At 34.4% G+C, this 22,379-nt stretch overlaps 3 protein-coding genes across 6 annotated transcripts in view; all 3 read left to right on the top strand.

The window, feature by feature from the left end:
- LOC129377934 (complement factor H-like) overlaps window positions 1-22,379 on the top strand; it is a 44,707-nt gene that overhangs the window by 11,234 nt on the left and 11,094 nt on the right. For 2 of the 3 annotated variants that reach the window (XM_055058175.1, XM_055058158.1), the window contains 2 exons: window positions 1,816-1,998; window positions 2,493-3,046. The exons of the other annotated variant lie outside the window; for it this stretch is intronic. In XM_055058175.1, coding sequence (XP_054914150.1) covers window positions 1,816-1,998; window positions 2,493-2,686 — 377 coding nt within the window. In that variant the 3' untranslated portion in view covers window positions 2,687-3,046. Of the gene's footprint in view, window positions 1-1,815; window positions 1,999-2,492; window positions 3,047-22,379 lie in introns of those variants that run through there. 3 annotated transcript variants of the gene reach the window in all.
- Window positions 89-21,215, top strand: LOC129377981 (complement factor H-related protein 5-like). Of its 2 annotated transcripts, none has more exons than XM_055058214.1 (4): window positions 89-310; window positions 1,262-1,450; window positions 19,930-20,115; window positions 20,607-21,215. In XM_055058214.1, exons 1-4 carry the CDS (start codon window positions 238-240, stop codon window positions 20,765-20,767), a joined length of 609 nt encoding a protein of 202 aa, XP_054914189.1. In that variant the 5' UTR covers window positions 89-237; the 3' UTR covers window positions 20,768-21,215. The 2 variants fall into 2 exon arrangements, with proteins under 2 accessions (XP_054914189.1, XP_054914180.1); XM_055058205.1 differs by lacking the exons at window positions 89-310; window positions 1,262-1,450 and adding exons at window positions 18,282-18,423; window positions 19,376-19,564.
- Window positions 7,516-15,005, top strand: LOC129377961 (complement factor H-like). Its single transcript, XM_055058186.1, has 7 exons — window positions 7,516-7,653; window positions 7,767-7,949; window positions 8,032-8,137; window positions 8,222-8,298; window positions 12,979-13,149; window positions 13,547-13,729; window positions 14,409-15,005. Exons 1-7 carry the CDS (start codon window positions 7,584-7,586, stop codon window positions 14,600-14,602), a joined length of 984 nt encoding a protein of 327 aa, XP_054914161.1. The 5' UTR covers window positions 7,516-7,583; the 3' UTR covers window positions 14,603-15,005.

The raw sequence follows: 22,379 nt of genomic DNA, 5'->3' as shown, positions 1-22,379 counted from the left end.
TAGTTAAAGGTTATAGTTAAACAGAGAAGATCAACCTAACTGTTTGTTGTTTTTTTGATGGAATCCATTTAAGTCTTGATAAATGTGTGAGGATGTGAGTGGCGGGTTCATCTTGGGAGAAGAAAAACAGTGACGTAAATGTGGGCTGTTCATGTCGCCCTTTGGAGCTGCAGCTGAATTAAAAGTGGGGCAACCTCAGTAAACTTTTCCTCAGAAAACATCAAGTCAACACAGGCAATGAAGCCTCTGCGGTTTATATTCCTGGTTCTCCAGGTGTTTCTAAGTGTGAAATTTTCCTGGTCACAGAACGGTAAGAAACTGTTTTTTATTCATGTTTTAAAGCCATTGTTATAGAAAACACAAAGAAGGTTTTATTTCAGGCAAGGCAACTTTGTTTACATAGCACCTTCCAGACTCAATCTGCTTATATATAGGAGTTAGAAACATGCATGAAACAATGTTTCATTAACTGCATTGAAAGATTAATGCCTGGTGTGTGTCAGTCATTACATAAAGATTATTATTATTATTAACTTTGTCTTTTGTTGTTAATTTTATGCCAAAGGCGAACATGGCAAAGTTGCTCTGAACAGAGTTTTGTATCTAGTATGCATCAAAAACTATAAACTACATATGATAATTATTACATGTGGGAAGAAGAAGCTTATAGTTATCTGATACTTATCTTGCACACATTTATAGGTTATTTATTGATTAATATATTGCATGTGATTGCTTGTTATTTATTTATTTGTCTATATGTAGTCTTTTTGAACTTCTCACTCTCAGGTGTACTTATATATTTTACAAACTTTGTATTTATTACCTAAGATGGAGTGTCTTTCAACAAATAAGCAATTTCCCCTTGGGGACCAATAAAGTATATTCTATTCTATTCTAGTTCATTTTTTGATGTCAAGTTTCATAATGTCAGATCTTTTTAAATCAGCCAGAACCAGAGCCAATGGAAACACTGTAATATAAATTCTCCATGATGAGTATTTATGTTAATTTCCCTAAATTGTGAGATACTTATTTTCCAAAAATAAATAAATAACACCAGTACAGTTAAGTACTTTGGTTCAAAGAGGTATGTTAGCGCTTATGTAATGGGAAGAGGCTCGGACAAAAAGGAAATGCACGGCTGTTAAATGGCCGTTCTAAGGGGGAAACTAATGCAGATCCTGATATTTTCAGGTTTCTTTTATAATAATTGTTTTACATATTCTCCTATTTTATTAACTTCCTGTTTTACTTTCAGTGAACACTTGTGAAATTGGTGGACTGGATACTAATCTGTATGTAACTGGACTAACATCGACTGGCACAACACTGAAACCTGGACACAAGCTGCGTTTTCTCTGTGGTCCTGGTTACCAGCTGAGCGGCTCAGGGGAAATTGAATGCTTACCAACCGGCCAATGGAACGCTTCCTTCCCGTTTTGCTCAGGTACGTTCATCTGAAGTGGAGATTTTCCCTTTTGTGCTCAAAAACAAATTTTAATACAGGACAAAGATGATCAGTTTTATAGTGCAGTCAACAAACTGTTTCCTTCAGTTGTTATAAAAATGTTGCATGTACCAAAGAAAACAAAATAAATTTAATTTCACAATCTGACGCTTTCAAATTGGCCCCTTGACTTTAAGAACATTTTCATCTTTCCGACATTTCGCCTTCAGCAGTTCATCACAACAATCTTAGCCTTTATGGCTTTTACAGCCGTTCTTAAGAGCGTTCGATTGAGAGGTAGTTCATATTAATGAATTAAGCACAATTTCAAATCACTTTTTTTCTCTTTGTTCACATTCTTTCAGCTGTACAATGTTCAGCACCACCACTTCTTGAAGATGGAGACACCAAATTATTTCTCAGATCAAATGCAGTTTATCAAACTGGTGACAAAGTTGAATATATCTGTCAGAATAAGTACATTATGAACGGTGACCCATTTCAAACCTGCAACAACGGTGTATGGGAAGGAAACATGAGATGCATGAGTAAGTTCAATTTCAACATTTCATTTTGCACACTGTGATATTTCTGCTGTTCTAATTATGTATTTAAAAACCACTGCTGCTTATTATTTTGAATCTTACAGCTATAATCAATATTTCTAGAAATTGTGTTTTTCTAATTGTACGAACAAATGACATAAACTTAAATGCCAAATAACAAAAGTAGAAATCAAAGGAGTAACAATAATGTTTCAAAAAGAATTCTGTATGGTTTTAATAACATAAAAAGAGGTTGGAACATAAGCTGCTTTTTGTAATTCTTATTATGACTCATGATTAGACAGAAAAGAAGCAAAATGTAAGAAATAAGATGCAGAGGATTATTTATCCGCATCTTCAGCTTAGAGATAGAATCTACTTCTCAAAACATTTGATAAATACTTAAAAGCAAATGTAAAAACATTAGTAATTATACATTTTATTAGTTTATGAAACAAAGTTAATTCTATTTTTCTGTCTTTGTTTTTGTTTTTCAGAACCATGCACTGTGAACGAGGAATTATTGAGTCAACATGGCCTTTACTTTAGAGTTGGTGGTGCAACTAACTTGTATGCACCACATGAGGATCACCTTTCATTTGTTTGTCTAAGAGGTAAAAGACGGGTTGGCTCTGTGCCGTTGCGTGTTCAGTGTAATGATGGTCAGATGACCCTGCCCACCTGCCAGTAAAGGTTTTCAGGGAACAAGATATAAACATGTAATCACAAAAATATGTAAACTACTATAGAACCTCAAAATGCTCAAAATTAAATAACAAGCTACTACATTGTAAAACAAGAAATTACTTTAATAAATAATAGATAAATATATGACAATGCAATGGTGTAATAACTGAATGAATATTAAATTTCATGCTCATTATTGTAAAATATTGTCATTTTTCATTCTGTTTTAAAATGTACTTATTAAAATAAAAACAATTCACTGTGATTTTCACCCCAATAGGAACAATTGCCGTTGCGTCATTTTTCCTTAAGCTTACCGAACGATTGGGGTTAAAAATAATAATAAATAAGTGGCTTGAAAACAGGTCACCCAAAAGAAAAGCTGAAGGAAGCAAACAGAGCCAGGAATACTTATTGAAGTCACTGTTCTTTGTAGTAAAACAACTTTTTATTATTATTTTGTGTTTGACATCATTGTAGAGCTCAGAATCCACAGTTTAAGAAACTTTAAATAACTAAAATGTCCCATACAGACCTGTTTGTGGTTTTGTTGTGGCCAGTCACATTTATAAAACAGCATCACCCTTATATATTGTCACACAAAACTATTTAAATTTGTGGTTGTAGCATCACAAAATGTGAAAAAAGTTCAGAACTGGTCTGACTCATTCGTGGACGTGGGAAAGACACTTCGCTTGCCTCACCTAATGTCTTTTTTTGAGTGTAAGAAATGCACAATGTGCTAAATTTCAAGGTTACACCACCGGTTGGCCCTCAATCTGAACTAAGTTTGCAGAAGAGAAACTGAGCCTGGAAGTGAAAGAGCTGAGTTAGGGAAAACAAAAAGTCTGCAGGGAAGAAACACATATCTGCTTGAGAAATGTCTGTCAAAAATGTGATATAAACACTCAGCTTTAATCAGAAACTTCATTTTGGTGTCTTTATGAGAGCAAACTGGAACCCAAGCACAAACTTCAGCAAATAAAGCTACTTTTGATATTAATAGGTTGTAACTTATTCACTGGACAGTGCATGGACAAACTGTTCATTATACTGACATTCTTTTTTTTAAATAATTTTCACATTTTCTGCAATATTTCTTGACATTGCCACTTTTTTTTTTACATTCCAAGCATCAAAAAGGACCCTTCTCATTTCATTTAGGAACCGCCTTAAAAACAGGCTCTCAGAAAGCAAAAAAATGAAAAATAAATAAATTTATCATAAAAAATAAAAAAAACTAACATACGCTAATATTTTTGGATTTTATGGCTGCTTATATCTTATTGGCCATTATATTTGTTATATAATCTCATGTATTTCCATGTCAATGTTCATTAATATCGTCCCGTTGCTAAAATTAATTTGGACCATGAGCTTAATTACTCAAATAAAATATATTTTTGAAGATCATTCATTGAATGAGTCAACAAATGAAACGTTCACATCTTGACATTTAACACTATAACAGAAGCTCCCTAAGCTTTAAAGCAGAGCAACATAAGCTGATGACGATCATAAAGGAGTTTTTTATTTGCTCTCTTGTGATTCATTATTCTCCTGAATTAAATACTTTGACATTTTTTTAATTACACAAAAAAAAACAAGTTCCTCAGTTTGTTCATCAAAAGCTTCAGCAACAAAACAGGTACCTCTGCGCCCCCTAATGGTCACTATGGGACTCTGCATTTTTATTCTTTTCTTTAAAGATACAGGATTAGTTGAACGTGTTGACCTAAATGTGGTAATTTTCCAATTAACTAATAATTAATTACTTCAAAAATGTTACATTCTCATCCATGAAGGTCGCCATTTTTAAAATTGCTGGCTTGATGACAGTTTTGGTCCATTCTGCATTGAGCTATTAGTTGTTTATCATATTGCTTTTTACATTATGCCACACTGGGCACTGTTGGCTGTAATTTAAAAAAAAAAGTATTAATGAAGGGGACCTACTGTGATTTCTTGAACAGGATAGTGTAGGTACATGGTCTGTACAAAACATGTTCACAACTTGTTTTGCAGAAATATTAGATGATATTTTATTCGGTCAGTACTGTCTATGAGCTGTTTTAGGATTTATGTCATTTTAAAACTAAATAAAATCTTTCAGTAAATGCATACATGTTGCACTGTCAGTTCCTGTGGGATTGAGTGTAAAGGTACAGGGAGAAATCCATCCTCTGTTTCAACCTTACATTGCATTTTTACATAGACTGGCTCGTAAACATTGTTTTCAACTGATTTCTTTCACAAAACTTGTAAAAACAAAACACAAAAAAATGCACTTTTGTGTTCTTCCATATTGCAATAATTTAATCTGTCTCACATTTTTAACAAATCTCCAGTTTAAACAGTGAAAGTATAACATTGGACTGCCCTATTACAGAAACACTTTAGTGACTAAGTCATTTCACAAATACATTTACGAAACCAATCGGCACATGTCATGATCTTTTTGGAGGTCTGTGTCCCAGAAATTATTTTTGTGATTAAGAAAAAGGAAAAATAAAGAAAGTCAATACATTTATTGATCTAAAAGCACAGCACAGATCAAGATAGGTACAAAAGAGAATAATATATATATTTTGGTTTTTAATTCTGTAATGTGGTGTAACATCTCTTAACCTCCTCAGAGTGTCACTGTTCATCCAATAAATGGAAATGTGTGCAGTTTGTGGCGATGACGTAAAACAGATTAAACAAGATATGAACGTCCTGCACTTTTCAGACATACTCTATTAATTGCTTGTAGACATTTAAAGTTAAAATGTACACATAACTACAAATACATATGTGAGAAAAGAAAGTAAGAAAAGAAGGTTTGTAGTGTTCTACCTCGGCTCCATCGTCTCTGGCCGCCAATAAAACTGATGAAAAGTGTTTTACTCTGGTCTCAAATCAGTTTATGATGTCACTTCTCTTCGGGAACTGAATTTGGACTTCAGCAGGTGTAGTTTTCGCTCTTCCATCTCTGACGCTGCTGTAAGGGAATATCTCAACACACAGCTGTTGTTCAGCCGAGAAAGTCCCTCAGAGCTGGTGCATCTCTACTGGGACTGAACTTAAAAAGTTCACAATTTAATTAATTTTAAAAGTTTACATGATGAGCAAGAACAAAGCCTACAGTGAACAAATCAAACCAACTAAATCTGCAGGTTAATTAGTCCAAAAAATGAGACATCGTCTCCGGAACAAAGTCTCTTCTGGTCTGTCAGTCCATCTTCTGCTGCCTTTTTGTTCAAACTCTCATCATACATATCAGTCTTCAGAGTTTGGTTCAGAAAACTTTCACAGATTTTGTCACAACTCAACACAAAATAGTCAAAAATTTTTACTTCATTTAATTCATTTTAATTTTTAAAAATTAAATTTTTTTTTAAAAAAAAGCCTCGATTTCGTAAGACTAGCTGGAGGCAGAAATGTAACTTAGACCAGCAAGCACGGAAATATTCTGACCAAAAAAAGAACAGGAGCACAATTACTTGTAAAGCTTAAACAAGTCATGTCATTTTAAATTAATGTAATGATGAAAGCATTTTGTTCAGCTCTTGTTCAGATTGTAGTCGGTGTGGATTTGTGTGCATCTGGCAACAAATTAAAACAAATGCAACTTGAGCAAGAAAAACAAGAGTCGACTCAGCTTGTTTCAAACTCATGACAAGTCTGTTCACAACGTGACGCATTTAACATTTTGTGAATATTTTCATGCCGAAATGTTAAACATTTGTTGATAAGACTTATGCAGTCTTTGCAGAGCATTGTTAGGCAAGCATGAACCCGCATTCAACTTTTTCTTTCTGCATTGTCAGCAGTAACTGAGGCAAGGCCGTTTGCAAAACTCACATCTATTTCCAGGAAACTGTCAAGGGAAACCACTAATTAACTCAAATAATTAACAAAATATGTTGTGAATAAAAGACAAGACCAAACTATGTTATAAATGGATGACAGGGGAAAATAGATACTGTTAATATTCTCAGAAATGATTTCCTGGTTTCTAGAGCTCCTTGGGATTTCATATACTGATTTTTTTTTTGTGTGTAATTCTGAGTCATCTGTGTTTAAGAAATTAGTTTTTATGAGAGTAGTTTTTTAAGTAAAGTGTTTTTTCGTTTAGTTCAAAGAAGTTGTACAAACGGCATGAAGTATTGAGAAAGATGGGTAAATCCTGCATTGCTCAACATGAACGTTCAGTTTTATTTGTTTTTTAAACTCCGGTCACACAGTCAATCTTCTGTTTGTTTTTAAAACTTTTTCTATGGCAGTTCTTAATTTCTCTAAAGCACAACTCAAGTGCATTTGAAACTATATCTTAAACCCTGATGATGTTGCTTTTTAGCGTATGAGAAAAACTTATTTTCATCTAAATTAAATCTGATTTACGTTGAATAAAATCTATTGAACTGGTTCTTGAAATGCAGTGAGTTTTGTTTGCTTAATTGATTCCTGCAAATGATTGCCAGTAAAGTAGAAAACAATATAAACAAAACATTACAGGAAAACATGTTTTTTTTCTACTTCAGAGTTATTGATGGAAAAATTACCAAACCGGGGCTTGCAGTTATGTACTAAAAGGATTACTATTTAAAAACTGTTGATTTGATGTCCTATTTGCTTAACCATTCCCAGGCTTTTAATCCAAACTTATTTTTGAAAGTATATAAAATAAAATTATGTTTGTCTATTGAGGAGCTGGTGCATGATTTAAGGGTCTGTTTTTGGTCACTTCCTTTTTTCTTTATCTGTGATTTAGGGATTGGAGACTGAACCCACTTGTGCAATCATTGAGCAATCTTCTTTTCTCTCTCTCTTGTGAAATCCACAGCTCCTTCTCTGTATAACAGTGTAGCTGTCTGTTGTGCCTCGCTCTGTTTGGCGGTTCAGAGTAGAAGGTTAAAATGCACATGATAACGAGAAGCTGCGTCCTACTGTTGTGGTCGCAATTAATGACTTCTGTGTCATCCCAAGGTAAGTCCTAGTAGTTCCGCTCATCCTTTTGAATTTTAAACTATTTTGCATTGATTGTTTGATGATCTGTTATTGCTAGAAACTCACTGAAATTGTTTGTTGCCATCACACAGACTGTACACTGGAACAGTTTATAAAGAGCGCTCACTTTGACTCAAATTTTGACGTAAATGGTTTGGATGCCACTTACAGCAGAGGAAAACTAGTGAGAGTTCCCTGCAGTGTTGGCTATACTGGCTTTTTCAGGATGATCTGTCATGAGGGGAACTGGATGACTGCTGGCAAAAAATGTGAACGTAAGTTTAAACATTTTTATCTTACTTTTTTTTCTACCACAGAATATTTACCCATGTTTTGTTCTCATTCCAATATTTTAAGTGAAATCATGCGGACATCCCGGAGATGCACCATATGCAGATTTCCGACTTGAGATCGGAGATGATTTTGTGTTTGGATCTCAAATTATTTATGAGTGCAACAGAGGGTATGATAAAAAAAAAGAAGTTCCTTTCTCTTTGTGAGTTTTATTGTGAGCATTCTCACGACTTTCATTAAAAATGTTTTACAGTTATCAGATGGTCAGTCGGTCTAGCCGCAGGCGCTGCTTGGCAGATGGCTGGGATGGCATCATTCCAGTGTGTGAAGGTACGAGTTGAATATGAAGTTAATTTTTTGTGAATATGAATAAGAATGCCACTTTCTTTAAAAAAAAAAAACAAACAAACAAACAAAAGACACAGCAACATTTCTCTGCCTGTAGTAAAGCAGTTTGTGAGTCTATTTAATGTCTATGTTTTCAGCTTGTCAAAGATGACACACCCCATGTATAATATAAATAATATACTTATGTTGTGACTTATGACATAGAATTTTGATAATAAATCATCTTAAATTTTGTTTAATGGAAACATTTTTTGACAACAAAAATCTTTTTCATTAAAGAGTTTTGGCATTAGGATGAGGAGGGATTTTTTTTACCATATTAAATTTGATTTATTTCACAAAACTGCATTGGAAAAACCTTTTTGTCACGTCACACATTTTCAACAACAGGATGTTACACTGGTACAAACCATGAAGAAGAAGACAGCAGGAAGTAGTTGAGATGGCTTATTGTGTGAACAAACTTATTCACATGTGATTTTAATTGTGTTCCTTTGTGCACATTTCTAATGTAAACATAGCTATTGATCAGAACTAAAGAAAATAAGGCAGCATTTAAAACCTTTAAATAAGAATGGAATAAATTATTGTTTACTGCACTTTTTGTTACACTGCAAAAACACAAAGTCTTACATACCAACCATTTTTAGTATGTTTTCAGTGCACTGTCAGATTATTTTACTTATCACAAGACATTTTTTCTATAAGTGAAATAACCTGCCAGTTGAAAAAGTACTTTTTCATCAATGTTATGGAATTACTAACTTGAAACAAACTCCAATGTATCTTCCTAAAAAGTTACTTTTTTGTCTTATTGTGGATCGCTATGTGTATTAAGCTTTCTTTGTCTTGTGTTTCAACTTTTGTCATTCCAGCCATAAAATGTCCAGTCATTCATGCAGACAATAATGTACATATTTTCGGGGATGCAGAAGAAGCCACATCTGGCAATGTTGTTCGGTTTAGCTGCAAGTCAAATGCAGAAATCTTGTCTGGGTCACAAGAGATTTATTGCAAGGATGACACATCAAAGACTCCATATTTTACTCAGAAGTTCATGACCCTAGATGAGGAAAAGTCACAAAATTTTATGGAAAATAAATTAGAATAACCTGCACTTTGGTCAACTCAAAAATTGAAATGGGTCAAATTGACCTGATCATAACAAAAGGGTTCAAATCAAAACAAAACATTCTCATTCCAAAATAACTTCAACAAAACCAACAGTAAAATAACAGATAACTGCCATCGCAGCCAACAGATAACAGTAATAACATTTGTTCCAAAATGCAAAGGTATGGTAAGACGTTGAAACTAAACATCACCAAATATATGAAAAGCTTTTATTAAATATAGCATTATTGCAGATATGTTTTAACCTAGCAGCATAAGTTTAAAACTGTTAAATTCAAGACTTAAATAATATATTTTATTACTTTAAAATATGTTTGATACTATTTACTAAATGAAGGAAATATTTTTCCAGGCAATACCTGCAATTTTATAGTGCAATCAACAAACTGTTTCCTTCAGTTGTTTTAAAAATGTTGCATGTACCAAAGAAAACAAAAAAAATTTTATTTCACAATCTGACGCTTTCAAATTGGCCCCTTGACTTTAAGAACATTTTCATCTTTCCGACATTTCGCCTTCAGCAGTTCATCACAACAATCTTAGCCTTTATGGCTTTTACAGCCGTTCTTAAGAGCGTTCGATTGAGAGGTAGTTCATATTTTGAGCTCAGCAGACTCACAATTATACCAGGTGTTTGTCAATTGCTGCTGCTGCTAGTCTGGAGGAGCTGCATGGGAAAAAAGTGAGGGACAGGTGGTCTCTTATGTGAAAGCTGGAGTGTAAGTATTTAGGCACGCTGGAATAGCTGCCATGGCAGATTCAAGGATTTCCTAAACATGCATTAAAAGAATAAAAGCAACAGCTTGTGTATGTTTTGTTAACTGAATTACAACATAATACAATAAAACACTCAAAAAAGTTGATTTTATATAGCACCTCCCTATATAACTTCGTAATATGTTTTAACAATAAGCCAATCAAATCTCAAACTGATTGAAAGGCTTAATTATCAGTCTACTTTTCCATTAAAATTGGTAACGCTTGTGCTTGATGTCAACAGCAATAAGATGTTCCGTCCCTCAAATTGAACATGGCCGTGTGCTTGTGTAACTTTCTCTAGAGTGATAAAAAAAAAGACAAATCTTTCAGTTGTTTCCATTTTTCTTGAAAGACACGTCTCCCCTCCAAGTTGGTCATCTCAAGAATTTTCTTCTCTATGGGTGGGGATATTAAAAGCTGAAATGCTGATTCAATGTCATTAACTCTTGTGATGGCTAATCTTGTTGGACCAGGAGTCATTTTGATGACATTAGAAGATGACAATCTGCCTTGGCTTTGGTGTGGTGATGATGATGACCATCTTATCTTACCATCTTTAGATGTCCACGTCCTCTTTGTGAATGAGGATTGTTGCGTTTCTTGATTTTCATCTGATGAAGAATCATCCTCTGAATCCTCCTCATCTTGGGAAAAATGACAATCTGGATCATCAACGGCATTGTCCTCTGGCTCTGAAGGATCTTCTATCTCTGAAATTTCTTCATCGACATCGTTATCCCAATTCAAAATCTTCAATGAAGCTTCTTCAGCTGTAAATCTTCTGGAGCTCATTTTGGATATATCTCTCAAAGAAAGGGCATGTAAAAGTGACAAGGAGAGGGAAGGGAAAGTCCCTCCTCCACACACACCTGGTTCTCAATAGCTATTCTGAGGCAATTAAAACCAATCACATCAAAGAGGCATGTTTATTATGTATTTAAAGGGCTACTTTATGTCTGGGTCAAAACATCATCTTTGTACACAAATTGTGTGCAGACACTTCTCAACACATCAAAGACTCCATATTTTACTCAGAAGTTCATGACCCTAGATGAGGAAAAGTCACAAAATTTCATGGAAAAAAAATAAGAATAACCTGCACTTTGGTCAACTCAAAAATTGAAAGGGGTCAAATTGACCCGATCATAACAAAAGGGTTCAAATCAAAACAAAACATTCTCATTCCAAAATAACTTCAACAAAACCAACAGTAAAATAACAGATAACTGCCATCGCAGCCAACAGATAACAGTTATAACATTTGGAAAACATTTCTATATATATTTTTGTACATGTATACATATGTTTTTATAACCAGAACCCACCTAGAGTGATAAAAAAAAGACAAATCTTCAAGACCTGACTCAAGGATTTCTTAAACATGCGAGTGGTCCCTCAGCTGAAAAACAAAAGATATAGTTAGCGTCATGACTGTTTGGTCAACCAGGAACACCAACTGACGCAACTCTCACACATAGGGTCATATTTTTCCAGCCCAACCACGACAAAACTTTATAAATTATATTTATAGATGTCAATTGTTATTATAGTATTTTGTTAAGTACTGAACCAGAAAAATATGATCCCAAGTAAAAAAATAATGAAGAGCTGCGTCTCTCGCACCTACCTCCAGCAGCACTCGGCTGAATTCTGGTGAGGGAAGCCGCGAGAGCGCCTGAAGGAACCGCCACATGCAGTCCGTTATCACACCACTAGGTGGCTCCAAAACATGGCATTACTCAAAAATCTCATCAAAAACAAACACAACCTTCATTATTTTGGGCAAAATTCACACAGACATGTACACACTTTGCTCTCTGTTACACTAAACTGACAAGTTGCTTTTGCCAGTTTATTCATTGTTTCTACTTGTTCAAGTCGAACAAATCATACTTAATTACTTACTTATAAAGTATATGAAAGTTAATCTTTGTACCTTGTAAATCCGCTGTTACACCGAGGGCTGACAGCTCGAGAGTGACGTCACGTGTAAAGAGTCCATGTGAAAAAGCATTTGAATTTGAAGAAAGTTTAAAAAATATATATATATATATATATATTTATTTATTTCAAACATGATAGCAGTGTAAAATAACACACTTAAACATGCTAAGAAGAAGTAATAAACGTTAAAAATACTGTTTCATTTGTCCAGCATTTATTAGACATCATTTTAATTTATGACATCAGAAAAGTTTGTTCAAATATCTGGTTACAGCTTTATAGTCTTACATGATGATTATGGGATATTTAAGATGTTAATAGAAAAACTAGCTTGACTTGAACAAGAAGAAGCTATGGCATTGTTTTAGGACTGGGTTATGATTTCCTCCATTTCTATGTCACTTTATGTTTGTAAGTAAACCATTCAATTCCTGCGATCTTCAATTATTGCGTACGTAGCAAGTATTTTCATAATTTCTGCAGAGAAAATCTAAGAAACACTTGCAGAAAATTTGACTAAACTGCAGTTTAGAAAAATTATACCAAATATATGACAGACTATGATCAGAATGGACCAAAAGAAGTCTGACTGGATTTCTGCCAGTAGATATTATTAATCATTTTCATCAAACCTCTATTTTTTGCTATTGTAAAATATTCAAATTACTTTTAAGTCTGTGGTTTACCAGCTATATAAAAACATTTCAATGATTGGCATGAACTGAAGCACAAAATAAGGCCTTCCAAGTGATTTAGAGGAGTGCCTGCCCTTTGAAATAACCTCTGTGATGCTAATTGTAACAAAACTGTCTTAATGTGTTGCAGCTTTGTGTGAGACGCTCAGTGATCCGCGACTGAAAGTGAGGGCAGACATGATTGAAGAAAGTTACATGGAAGGAGAAGTGGTTCAATATGAATGCACTAGGCCTGGTGCAAATAAAGAAGGCAACGCAACATGTCAGAGTGGCAAGTGGACAATATCTGAAATGTGTCCAGGTGAGAAGAAATGGTGCTAAAAAAAGGAAAAATAGAATTTAGTTTTTTATTTTTACATCAGTTCAAGAAAATGTGTTGACAGATGCACTTTTTCTTTTTGACCAATAAGTCCCCACATGGTGCAAAGAAAAAACAAGAGATTTTCAATTTCTGTGGGTAAAGCAACATTTAAGCATAAACAGTAATATAATGAATTAAAAAGACAACAGATTGTCTCTCTTTGTACTCTTTGTAGATGTAGAAAAGTCACTGCAGTGTTCTAGATTAAATGCCCTGGGCAGCAATTCATTTTTTATGTCAGAATGCAAACAACTAATAATATAGCCCCTAAATCCTATCAAATTAGTGAATTAAGCACAATTTCAAACTTTTTTTCTCTTTGTTCACATTCTTTCAGCTGTACAATGTTCAGCACCACCACTTCTTGAAGATGGAGACACCAAATTAGTTCTCAGATCAGATGCAGTTTATCAAACTGGTGACAAAGTTGAATATATCTGTCAGAATCAGTACATTATGAACGGTGACCCATTTCAAACCTGCAACAACGGTGTATGGGAAGGAAACATGAGATGCATGAGTAAGTTCAATTTCAACATTTCATTTTGCAAACTGTGATATTTCTGCTGTTCTAATTATGTATTTAAAAACCACTGCTGCTTATTATTTTGAATCGTACAGCTGTAATCAAGAATAATAAAAGTACAGATGCATAACAAACCAGAAACCCTTTTTTTAAAAGAAAGGTTTTGTTTAGTGATAAAAAAAAAGACAAACAGCATTAACTTATCTGTACTTTCAAAGTATCTAGAAATACTATGCATATTTATAAAATATATTTTTATTGGTGTTTATTTCTAATTTCTGTATTTTACACACTCCTTCTATTTATAGAAATTGTGTTTTTCTAATTGTACGAACAAATGACATAAACTTAAATGCCAAATAACAAAAGTAGAAATCAAAGGAGTAACGAAAACGTTTCTAAAAGAATTCTGTATGGTTTTAATAACATAAAAAGAGGTTGGAACATAAGCTGCTTTTTGTAATTCTTATTATGATTCATGATTACACAGAAAAGAAGCAAAATGTAAGAAATAAGATGCAGAGGATTATTCTTCAGCTTAGAAACAGAATCTACTTCTCACAACATTTGATAAATACTTAAAAGCAAATGTAAAAACATTAGTAATTATACATTTTATTAGTTTATGAAACAAAGTTAATTCTATTTTTCTGTCTTTGTTTTTGTTTTTCAGAACCATGCACTGTGAACGAGGAATTATTGAGTCAACATGGCCTTGACTTTAGATTTTTTGATGCAACTAAGATGTATGTACCACATGAGGATCACCTTTCATTTGTTTGTCTAAGAGGTAAAAGACGGGTTGGCTCTGTGCCGATGCGTGTTCACTGTCATGATGGTCAGATGACCCTGCCCACCTGCCAGTAAAGGTTTTCAGGGAACAAGATATAAACATGTAATCACAAAAATATGTAAACTACTATAGAACCTCAAAATGCTCAAAATTAAATAACAAGCTACTACATTGTAAAACAAGAAATTACTTTAATAAATAACAGATAAATATATGACAATGCAATGGTGTAATAACTGAATGAATATTAAATTTCATGCTCATTATTGTAAAATATTGTCATTTTTCATTCTGTTTTAAAATGTACTTATTAAAATAAAACAATTCACTGTAATTTTCACCCCAATAGGAACAATTGCCGTTGCGTCATTTTTCCTTAAGCTTACCGAACGATTGGGGTTAAAAATAATAATAAATAAGTGGCTTGAAAACAGGTCACCCAAAAGAAAAGCTGAAGGAAGAAAACAGAGCCAGGAATACTTATTGATGTCACTGTTCTTTGTAGTAAAACAGCTTATTTTTTATTTTTATGTTTTTAACATCATTGGAGAGCTCAGAATCCACAGTTTAAGAAACTTTAAATAACTAAAATGCCCCATACAGACCTGTTTGTGGTTTTGTTGTGGCCAGTCACATTTATGAAACAGCATCACCCTTATATATTGTCACACAAAACTACTTACATATTAGTCCAGAGACTAATTTTTTCATTTCAGGTTGTACATAGGTTGTGTCATTATGGGTCAGTTTCAAGTCAAATGGTCTGTGCGTGTTTGTCCGCAGCCTGAACAAATTTGAGAAACACTGCTCTAGCAGATCGAACTGAAATGATCATTTATCAGAAGATATTTTGTTGTGATGGCAAGATGATTTTCCATTTTATATTTTATATTCTAGAGCAGTGGTTCTCAAATGGGGGTACGCGTACCCCTGGGGGTACGTGGAGGTACTGCAGGGGGTACGTGAAGCTTTTCAAAATATCTTTAAAAAATCAGTCGGTTCCTCACAATAAGTCTTGGGAAAAATTATTTTGTAAAATAATTTACAATAATTTAAATGTGTGTTCATGCACTGAATTTTATATTCAGTATTTAGTTTCAATATCCTTTAAAATAAAATGGACCCAGCGCACTGTTACCATGACTACACTGTAACTATGGAGACGTGGCTGAAGCTAGCAGCAATGCTGCTGAAAGTTCAGATAAAGTGAAAAAGAAGGCAAAACGAGAGCCGACGAAGTACAGAACATACATGGAAAAGTATGTTTTAATGGGATTTACGTCCACGATCTCTGACCCCCCAGGCACTGTGTTTTGTTTTTTGTTTTTTTGCGGGGAGAAATTAGCCAACGCTAGCATGCAGCCGGCACACCTCCGGAATCTCACCACAAAACATGGACGCCATGTTGGTAAGTCACCGGAGTTCTTCAGGAGAAAACTTTCTCAGTTCAAGTCATTCAAAGCCACAATGCGAAAAGCCTCCACTACATCAGCCAAAGCTAAAAAACCGTTCACCATAGCGGAAGACCTGCTGCTGCCCGCTGCAGTTGAAACTATGCTGCACAAAAAATCAGCGGATTCATTAAAAACTGTGTCTAATGACACCGTTACTTACTGTTCAAACCGAATCAAATGTTCAATGCAAAGTGATTAAAGTGCAATCTTCTTTTTTTATCCGAAAAGAGGTAACGTTTATTGTTTTTTTTGTGAGCAAATCTTTATTTATAAAGTTAATTTATTTTGTAAACAAAATATAACTTATTTATAATTAAGTTTTAGGGTTCACCCTGGAGAGGTCGCCAGTCAACACAAAGACAAACAACCATGCACACTCACACCTAGGGAGAATTTGGGAAGGCCAATTAACCTGACAGTCATGTTTTTGGACTGTGGGAGGAAGCTGGAGAACGTGGAGAGAACCCAACAGGGAGAACATGCAAACTCTGTGCAGAAAGACCCGGGCCGGGAATCGAACCCAGGACCTTCTTGCTGCAAGGCAACAGCGCTACCCACTGTGCAGCCCCACAGCACTGTTTTTTCTTCCAAAAATGTTTTGCCAGTGTCGGGGTACTTGACTAAAAATATATTTTTAAGGGGGTACATCACTAAAAAAAGTTTGAGAACCACTGTTCTAGAACATAGGATGCAAAATGTTGATTTTTTTTTTTTACATTAGTGATGATTTATTATTACTATGTCCAAAACATCTCATTAGAAGGGAATTATTGTGGATTTGAGCTGCTTAGAGTGTAAGGCTACATTCACACTGCACTATTCAGATTTTTTATCAAACTGGATTTTTTTTGATGAACGGAAGGCGAAGGCTCAAAACTGGCAGCAACTGGTAACAGTGGACCTCTGACAAAAAACTAAACCGCAACAAGGCTTGATATAACAGATCCGACAAGGAACCAGGAACACAGTGGGATTAAATACACAGAGGGTAACGAGACACAGCTGGGAATAATCAAGGACTAGACAGAACAACTGAAAACGACACAGAAACCTAAATTAACACAGAGAAAAACCCAAATCCTCACAGTCGCGACTTGTATGTGTTCTCCAGTGTGAACTCCAAATGACCTGAAAGTGCCCCACATGTGCAGTCGAGGCCGCAATAACAATGTAAGAATAGAGAGTGTTCAGTGTTTTGCTAATCGTCAGAAAGAGGAAGAAGTGCTCAGCCTTTGCAGTAGTAAACATGGATGCTAACGATGGAGCACAGGTTGTGATTTTGAAGTTGCTGTACGACCAGAACCAGCACAGTGACAACTTAAAACTCAGTCTTGTCCTCCATAGTTGTTGTTTTTCTTCTCTCTTGAGCGTATCAGGGCGCTGAGTAGGAACTTTTGTTGAGAATAAATAACGTTCAGGACCTGGCCGTTAGGATTCAGATCAGATAAGCATCGGTTAGCCAAGCACTCTGGGTCGCATTAAAAAAAATCCTACCTTTGTTGTTCAGATTGTCATAAAAAGATTAGATAAGTCTCATTAAAGCAAGAAGAAAAATTTGAATTAGGTCACATCAGGCTGCAGTGTGAACACAGCCTGAGACTTGGGTTATCAATTTTGTTTGTTTGCCCTTTTTGAGGAGAATTTGTCCATCTTGGCTGGAAGATCCCTGTTAGTAATGAAGAGAAAGGATTCCAGATTCAACTCTAATGTTGGCTACTCTATGTGGAAAGAGAGGATTTTAAGCTTGGACTATTTAAGTTTTTACATAACTTTTATCAGCAAAACTTTTATTTTATATTGTACTACATCTCTCAGCATTTGCTAAAGCGCTATATAAAATTATGTTTGAGAAAACTACACAAGACAGTGTATCTTTATGTATTGATCTTCATCTTACCACTAAATTGCTTAAGTTTCACAATACTGACTCCACTGTCCTTCATGAAAACCAGGTAAAGGCACCAGGGGATTTTAAATAAATGTTTGCAAGATAACCAAGCAAACAAAAATGTACATGATTAACTAACAGTTCAGACAGAAAGTTTGGCTTTACGGTAACCAATCCAGTCTGACCTTCAAAAGTTGATAAGCAAAACAAATTCTCAAGATTCTTAGAAATAATCAAAGGTTATAGTTAAAGGTTATAGTTAAACAGAGAAGATCAACCTAACTGTTTGTTGTTTTTTTGATGGAATCCATTTAAGTCTTGATAAATGTGTGAGGATGTGAGTGGCGGGTTCATCTTGGTGGAAGAAAAACAGTGAAGTAAATGTGGGCTGTTCATGTCGCCCTTTGGAGCTGCAGCTGAATTAAAAGTGGGGCAACCTCAGTAAACTTTTCCTCAGAAAACATCAAGTCAACACAGGCAATGAAGCCTCTGCGGTTTATATTCCTGGTTCTCCAGGTGTTTCTAAGTGTGAAATTTTCCTGGTCACAGAACGGTAAGAAACTGTTTTTTATTCATGTTTTAAAGCCATTGTTATAGAAAACACAAAGAAGGTTTTATTTCAGGCAAGGCAACTTTGTTTACATAGCACCTTCCAGACTCAATCTGCTTATATATAGGAGTTAGAAACATGCATGAAACAATGTTTCATTAACTGCATTGAAAGATTAATGCCTGGTGTGTGTCAGTCATTACATAAAGATTATTATTATTATTAACTTTGTCTTTTGTTGTTAATTTTATGCCAAAGGCGAACATGGCAAAGTTGCTCTGAACAGAGTTTTGTATCTAGTATGCATCAAAAACTATAAACTACATATGATAATTATTACATGTGGGGAAGAAGAAGCTTATAGTTATCTGATACTTATCTTGCACACATTTATAGGTTATTTATTGATTAATATATTGCATGTGATTGCTTGTTATTTATTTATTTGTCTATATGTAGTCTTTTTGAACTTCTCACTCTCAGGTGTACTTATATATTTTACAAACTTTGTATTTATTACCTAAGATGGAGTGTCTTTCAACAAATAAGCAATTTCCCCTTGGGGACCAATAAAGTATATTCTATTCTATTCTAGTTCATTTTTTGATGTCAAGTTTCATAATGTCAGATCTTTTTAAATCAGCCAGAACCAGAGCCAATGGAAACACTGTAATATAAATTCTCCATGATGAGTATTTATGTTAATTCCCTAAATTGTGAGATACTTATTTTCCAAAAATAAATAAATAACACCAGTACAGTTAAGTACTTTGGTTCAAAGAGGTATGTTAGCGCTTATGTAATGGGAAGAGGCTCGGACAAAAAAGAAAATGCACGGCTGTTAAATGGCCGTTCTAAGGGGGAAACTAATGCAGATCCTGATATTTTCAGGTTTCTTTTATAATAATTGTTTTACATATTCTCCTATTTTATTAACTTCCTGTTTTACTTTCAGTGAACACTTGTGAAATTGGTGGACTGGATACTAATCTGTATGTAACTGGACTAACATCGACTGGCACAACACTGAAACCTGGACACAAGCTGCGTTTTCTCTGTGGTCCTGGTTACCAGCTGAGCGGCTCAGGGGAAATTGAATGCTTACCAACCGGCCAATGGAACGCTTCCTTCCCGTTGTGCTCAGGTACGTTCATCTGAAGTGGAGATTTTCCCTTTTGTGCTCAAAAACAAATTTTAATACAGGCCAAAGATGATCAATTTTATAGTGCAGTCAACAAACTGTTTCCTTCAGTTGTTATAAAAATGTTGCATGTACCAAAGAAAACAAAATAAATTTAATTTCACAATCTGACGCTTTCAAATTGGCCCCTTGACTTTAAGAAACATTTTCATCTTCCGACATTTCGCCTTCAGCAGTTCATCACAACAATCTTAGCCTTTATGGCTTTTACAGCCGTTCTTAAGAACGTTCGATTGAGAGGTAGTTCATATTAATGAATTAAGCACAATTTCAAATCACTTTTTTTCTCTTTGTTCACATTCTTTCAGCTGTTGTACATTGTTCAGCACCACCACTTCTTGAAGATGGAGACACCAAATTATTTCTCAGATCAAATGCAGTTTATCAAACTGGTGACAAAGTTGAATATATCTGTCAGAATCAGTACATTATGAACGGTGACCCATTTCAAACCTGCAACAACGGTGTATGGGAAGGAAACATGAGATGCATGAGTAAGTTCAATTTCAACATTTCATTTTGCACACTGTGATATTTCTGCTGTTCTAATTATGTATTTAAAAACCACTGCTGCTTATTATTTTGAATCTTACAGCTATAATCAATATTTCTAGAAATTGTGTTTTTCTAATTGTACGAACAAATGACATAAACTTAAATGCCAAATAACAAAAGTAGAAATCAAAGGAGTAACAATAATGTTTCAAAAAGAATTCTGTATGGTTTTAATAACATAAAAAGAGGTTGGAACATAAGCTCCTTTTTGTAATTCTTATTATGATTCATGATTAGACAGAAAAGAAGCAAAATGTAAGAAATAAGATGCAGAGGATTATTTATCCGCATCTTCAGCTTAGAAACAGAATCTACTCAAAACATTTGATAAATACTTAAAAGTAAATGTAAAAACATTAGTAATTATACATTTTATTAGTTTATGAAACAAAGTTAATTCTATTTTTCTGTTTTTGTTTTTAATTTTCAGAACCATGCACTGTGAACGAGGAATTATTGAGTCAACATGGCCTTGACTTTAGATTTTTTGATGCAACTAAGATGTATGCACCACATAAGGATCACCTTTCATTTGTTTGTCTAAGAGGTAAAAGACAGGTTGGCTGTGCCGATGCGTGTTCACTGTCATGATGGTCAGATGACCCTGCCCACCTGCCAGTAAAGGTTTTCAGGGAACAAGATATAAACATGTAATCACAAAAATATGTAAACTACTATAGAACCTCAAAATGCTCAAAATTAAATAACAAGCTACTACATTGTAAAACAAGAAACTTTAATTAAGTAGAAGCTAAGGAGACGACACACTGATGACCCCAGCAAAGAGTGTTTCAGCCTCAAGTTTGACCTCAACGTCGACATCAACACGGAGATTGTACCGGCTATGAAAAAGAAAACGCTGAGAGAGGTTTTAGGTCCAGCATTGTCATAAATATATGACAATGCAATGGTGTAATAACTGAATGAATATTAAATTTCATGCTCATTATTGTAAAATATTGTCATTTTTCATTCTGTTTTAAAATGTACTTATTAAAATAAAAACAATTCACTGTGATTTTCACCCCAATAGGAACAATTGCCGTTGCGTCATTTTCCTTAAGCTTACCGAACGATTGGGGTTAAAAATAATAATAAATAAGTGGCTTGAAAACAGGTCACCCAAAAGAAAAGCTGAAGGAAGAAAACAGAGCCAGGAATACTTATTGAAGTCACTGTTCTTTGTAGTAAAACAACTTTTTATTATTATTTTTGTGTTTGTCATCATTGGAGAGCTCAGAATCCACAGTTTAAGAAACTTTAAATAACTCAAAATGTCCCATACAGACCTGTTTGTGGTTTTGTTGTGGCCAGTCACATTTATAAAACACCCTTATATATTGTCACACAAAACTATTTAAATTTGTGGTTGTGTCAGTGTGTGAAAAAAGTTCAGAACTGGTCTGACTCATTCGTGGACGTGGGAAAGACACTTCGCTTGCCTCACCTAATGTCTTTTTTGAGTGTAAGAAATGCACAATGTGCTAAATTTCAAGGTTACACCACCGGTTGGCCCTCAATCTGAACTAAGTTTGCAGAAGAGAAACTGAGCCTGGAAGTGAAAGAGCTGAGTTAGGGAAAACAAAAAGTCTGCAGGGAAGAAACACATATCTGCTTGAGAAATGTCTGCCAAAAATGTGATATAAACACTCAGCTTTAATCAGAAACTTCATTTTGGTGTCTTTATGAGAGCAAACTGGAACCCAAGCACAAATTTCAGCAAATAAAGCTACCTTTGATATTAATAGGTTGTAACTTATTCACTGGACAGTGCATGGACAAACTGTTCATTATACTGACATTCTTTTTTTTAAATAATTTTCACATTTTCTGCAATATTTCTTGACATTGCCACTTTTTTTTTTACATTCCAAGCATCAAAAAGGACCCTTCTCATTTCATTTAGGAACCGCCTTAAAAACAGGCTCAGAAAGCAAAAAAATGAAAAATAAATAAATTTATCATAAAAAATAAAAACAACTAACATACGCTAATATTTTTGGATTTTATGGCTGCTTATATCTTATTGGCCATTATATTTGTTATATAATCTCATGTATTCCATGTCAATGTTCATTAATATCGTCCCGTTGCTAAAATTAATTTGGACCATGAGCTTAATTACTCAAATAAAATATATTTTTGAAGATCTTCATTGAATGAGTCAACAAATGAAACGTTCACATCTTGACATTTAACACAA

The sequence above is a fragment of the Poeciliopsis prolifica genome, unplaced genomic scaffold, assembly GCF_027474105.1.
Source record: "Poeciliopsis prolifica strain line A6 unplaced genomic scaffold, Auburn_PproV2 SCAFFOLD002, whole genome shotgun sequence".
Taxonomy (NCBI): domain Eukaryota; kingdom Metazoa; phylum Chordata; class Actinopteri; order Cyprinodontiformes; family Poeciliidae; genus Poeciliopsis; species Poeciliopsis prolifica.
Note: the sequence above shows the minus strand (reverse complement) of the source record. Positions and strands in the feature narration are given on the sequence as shown.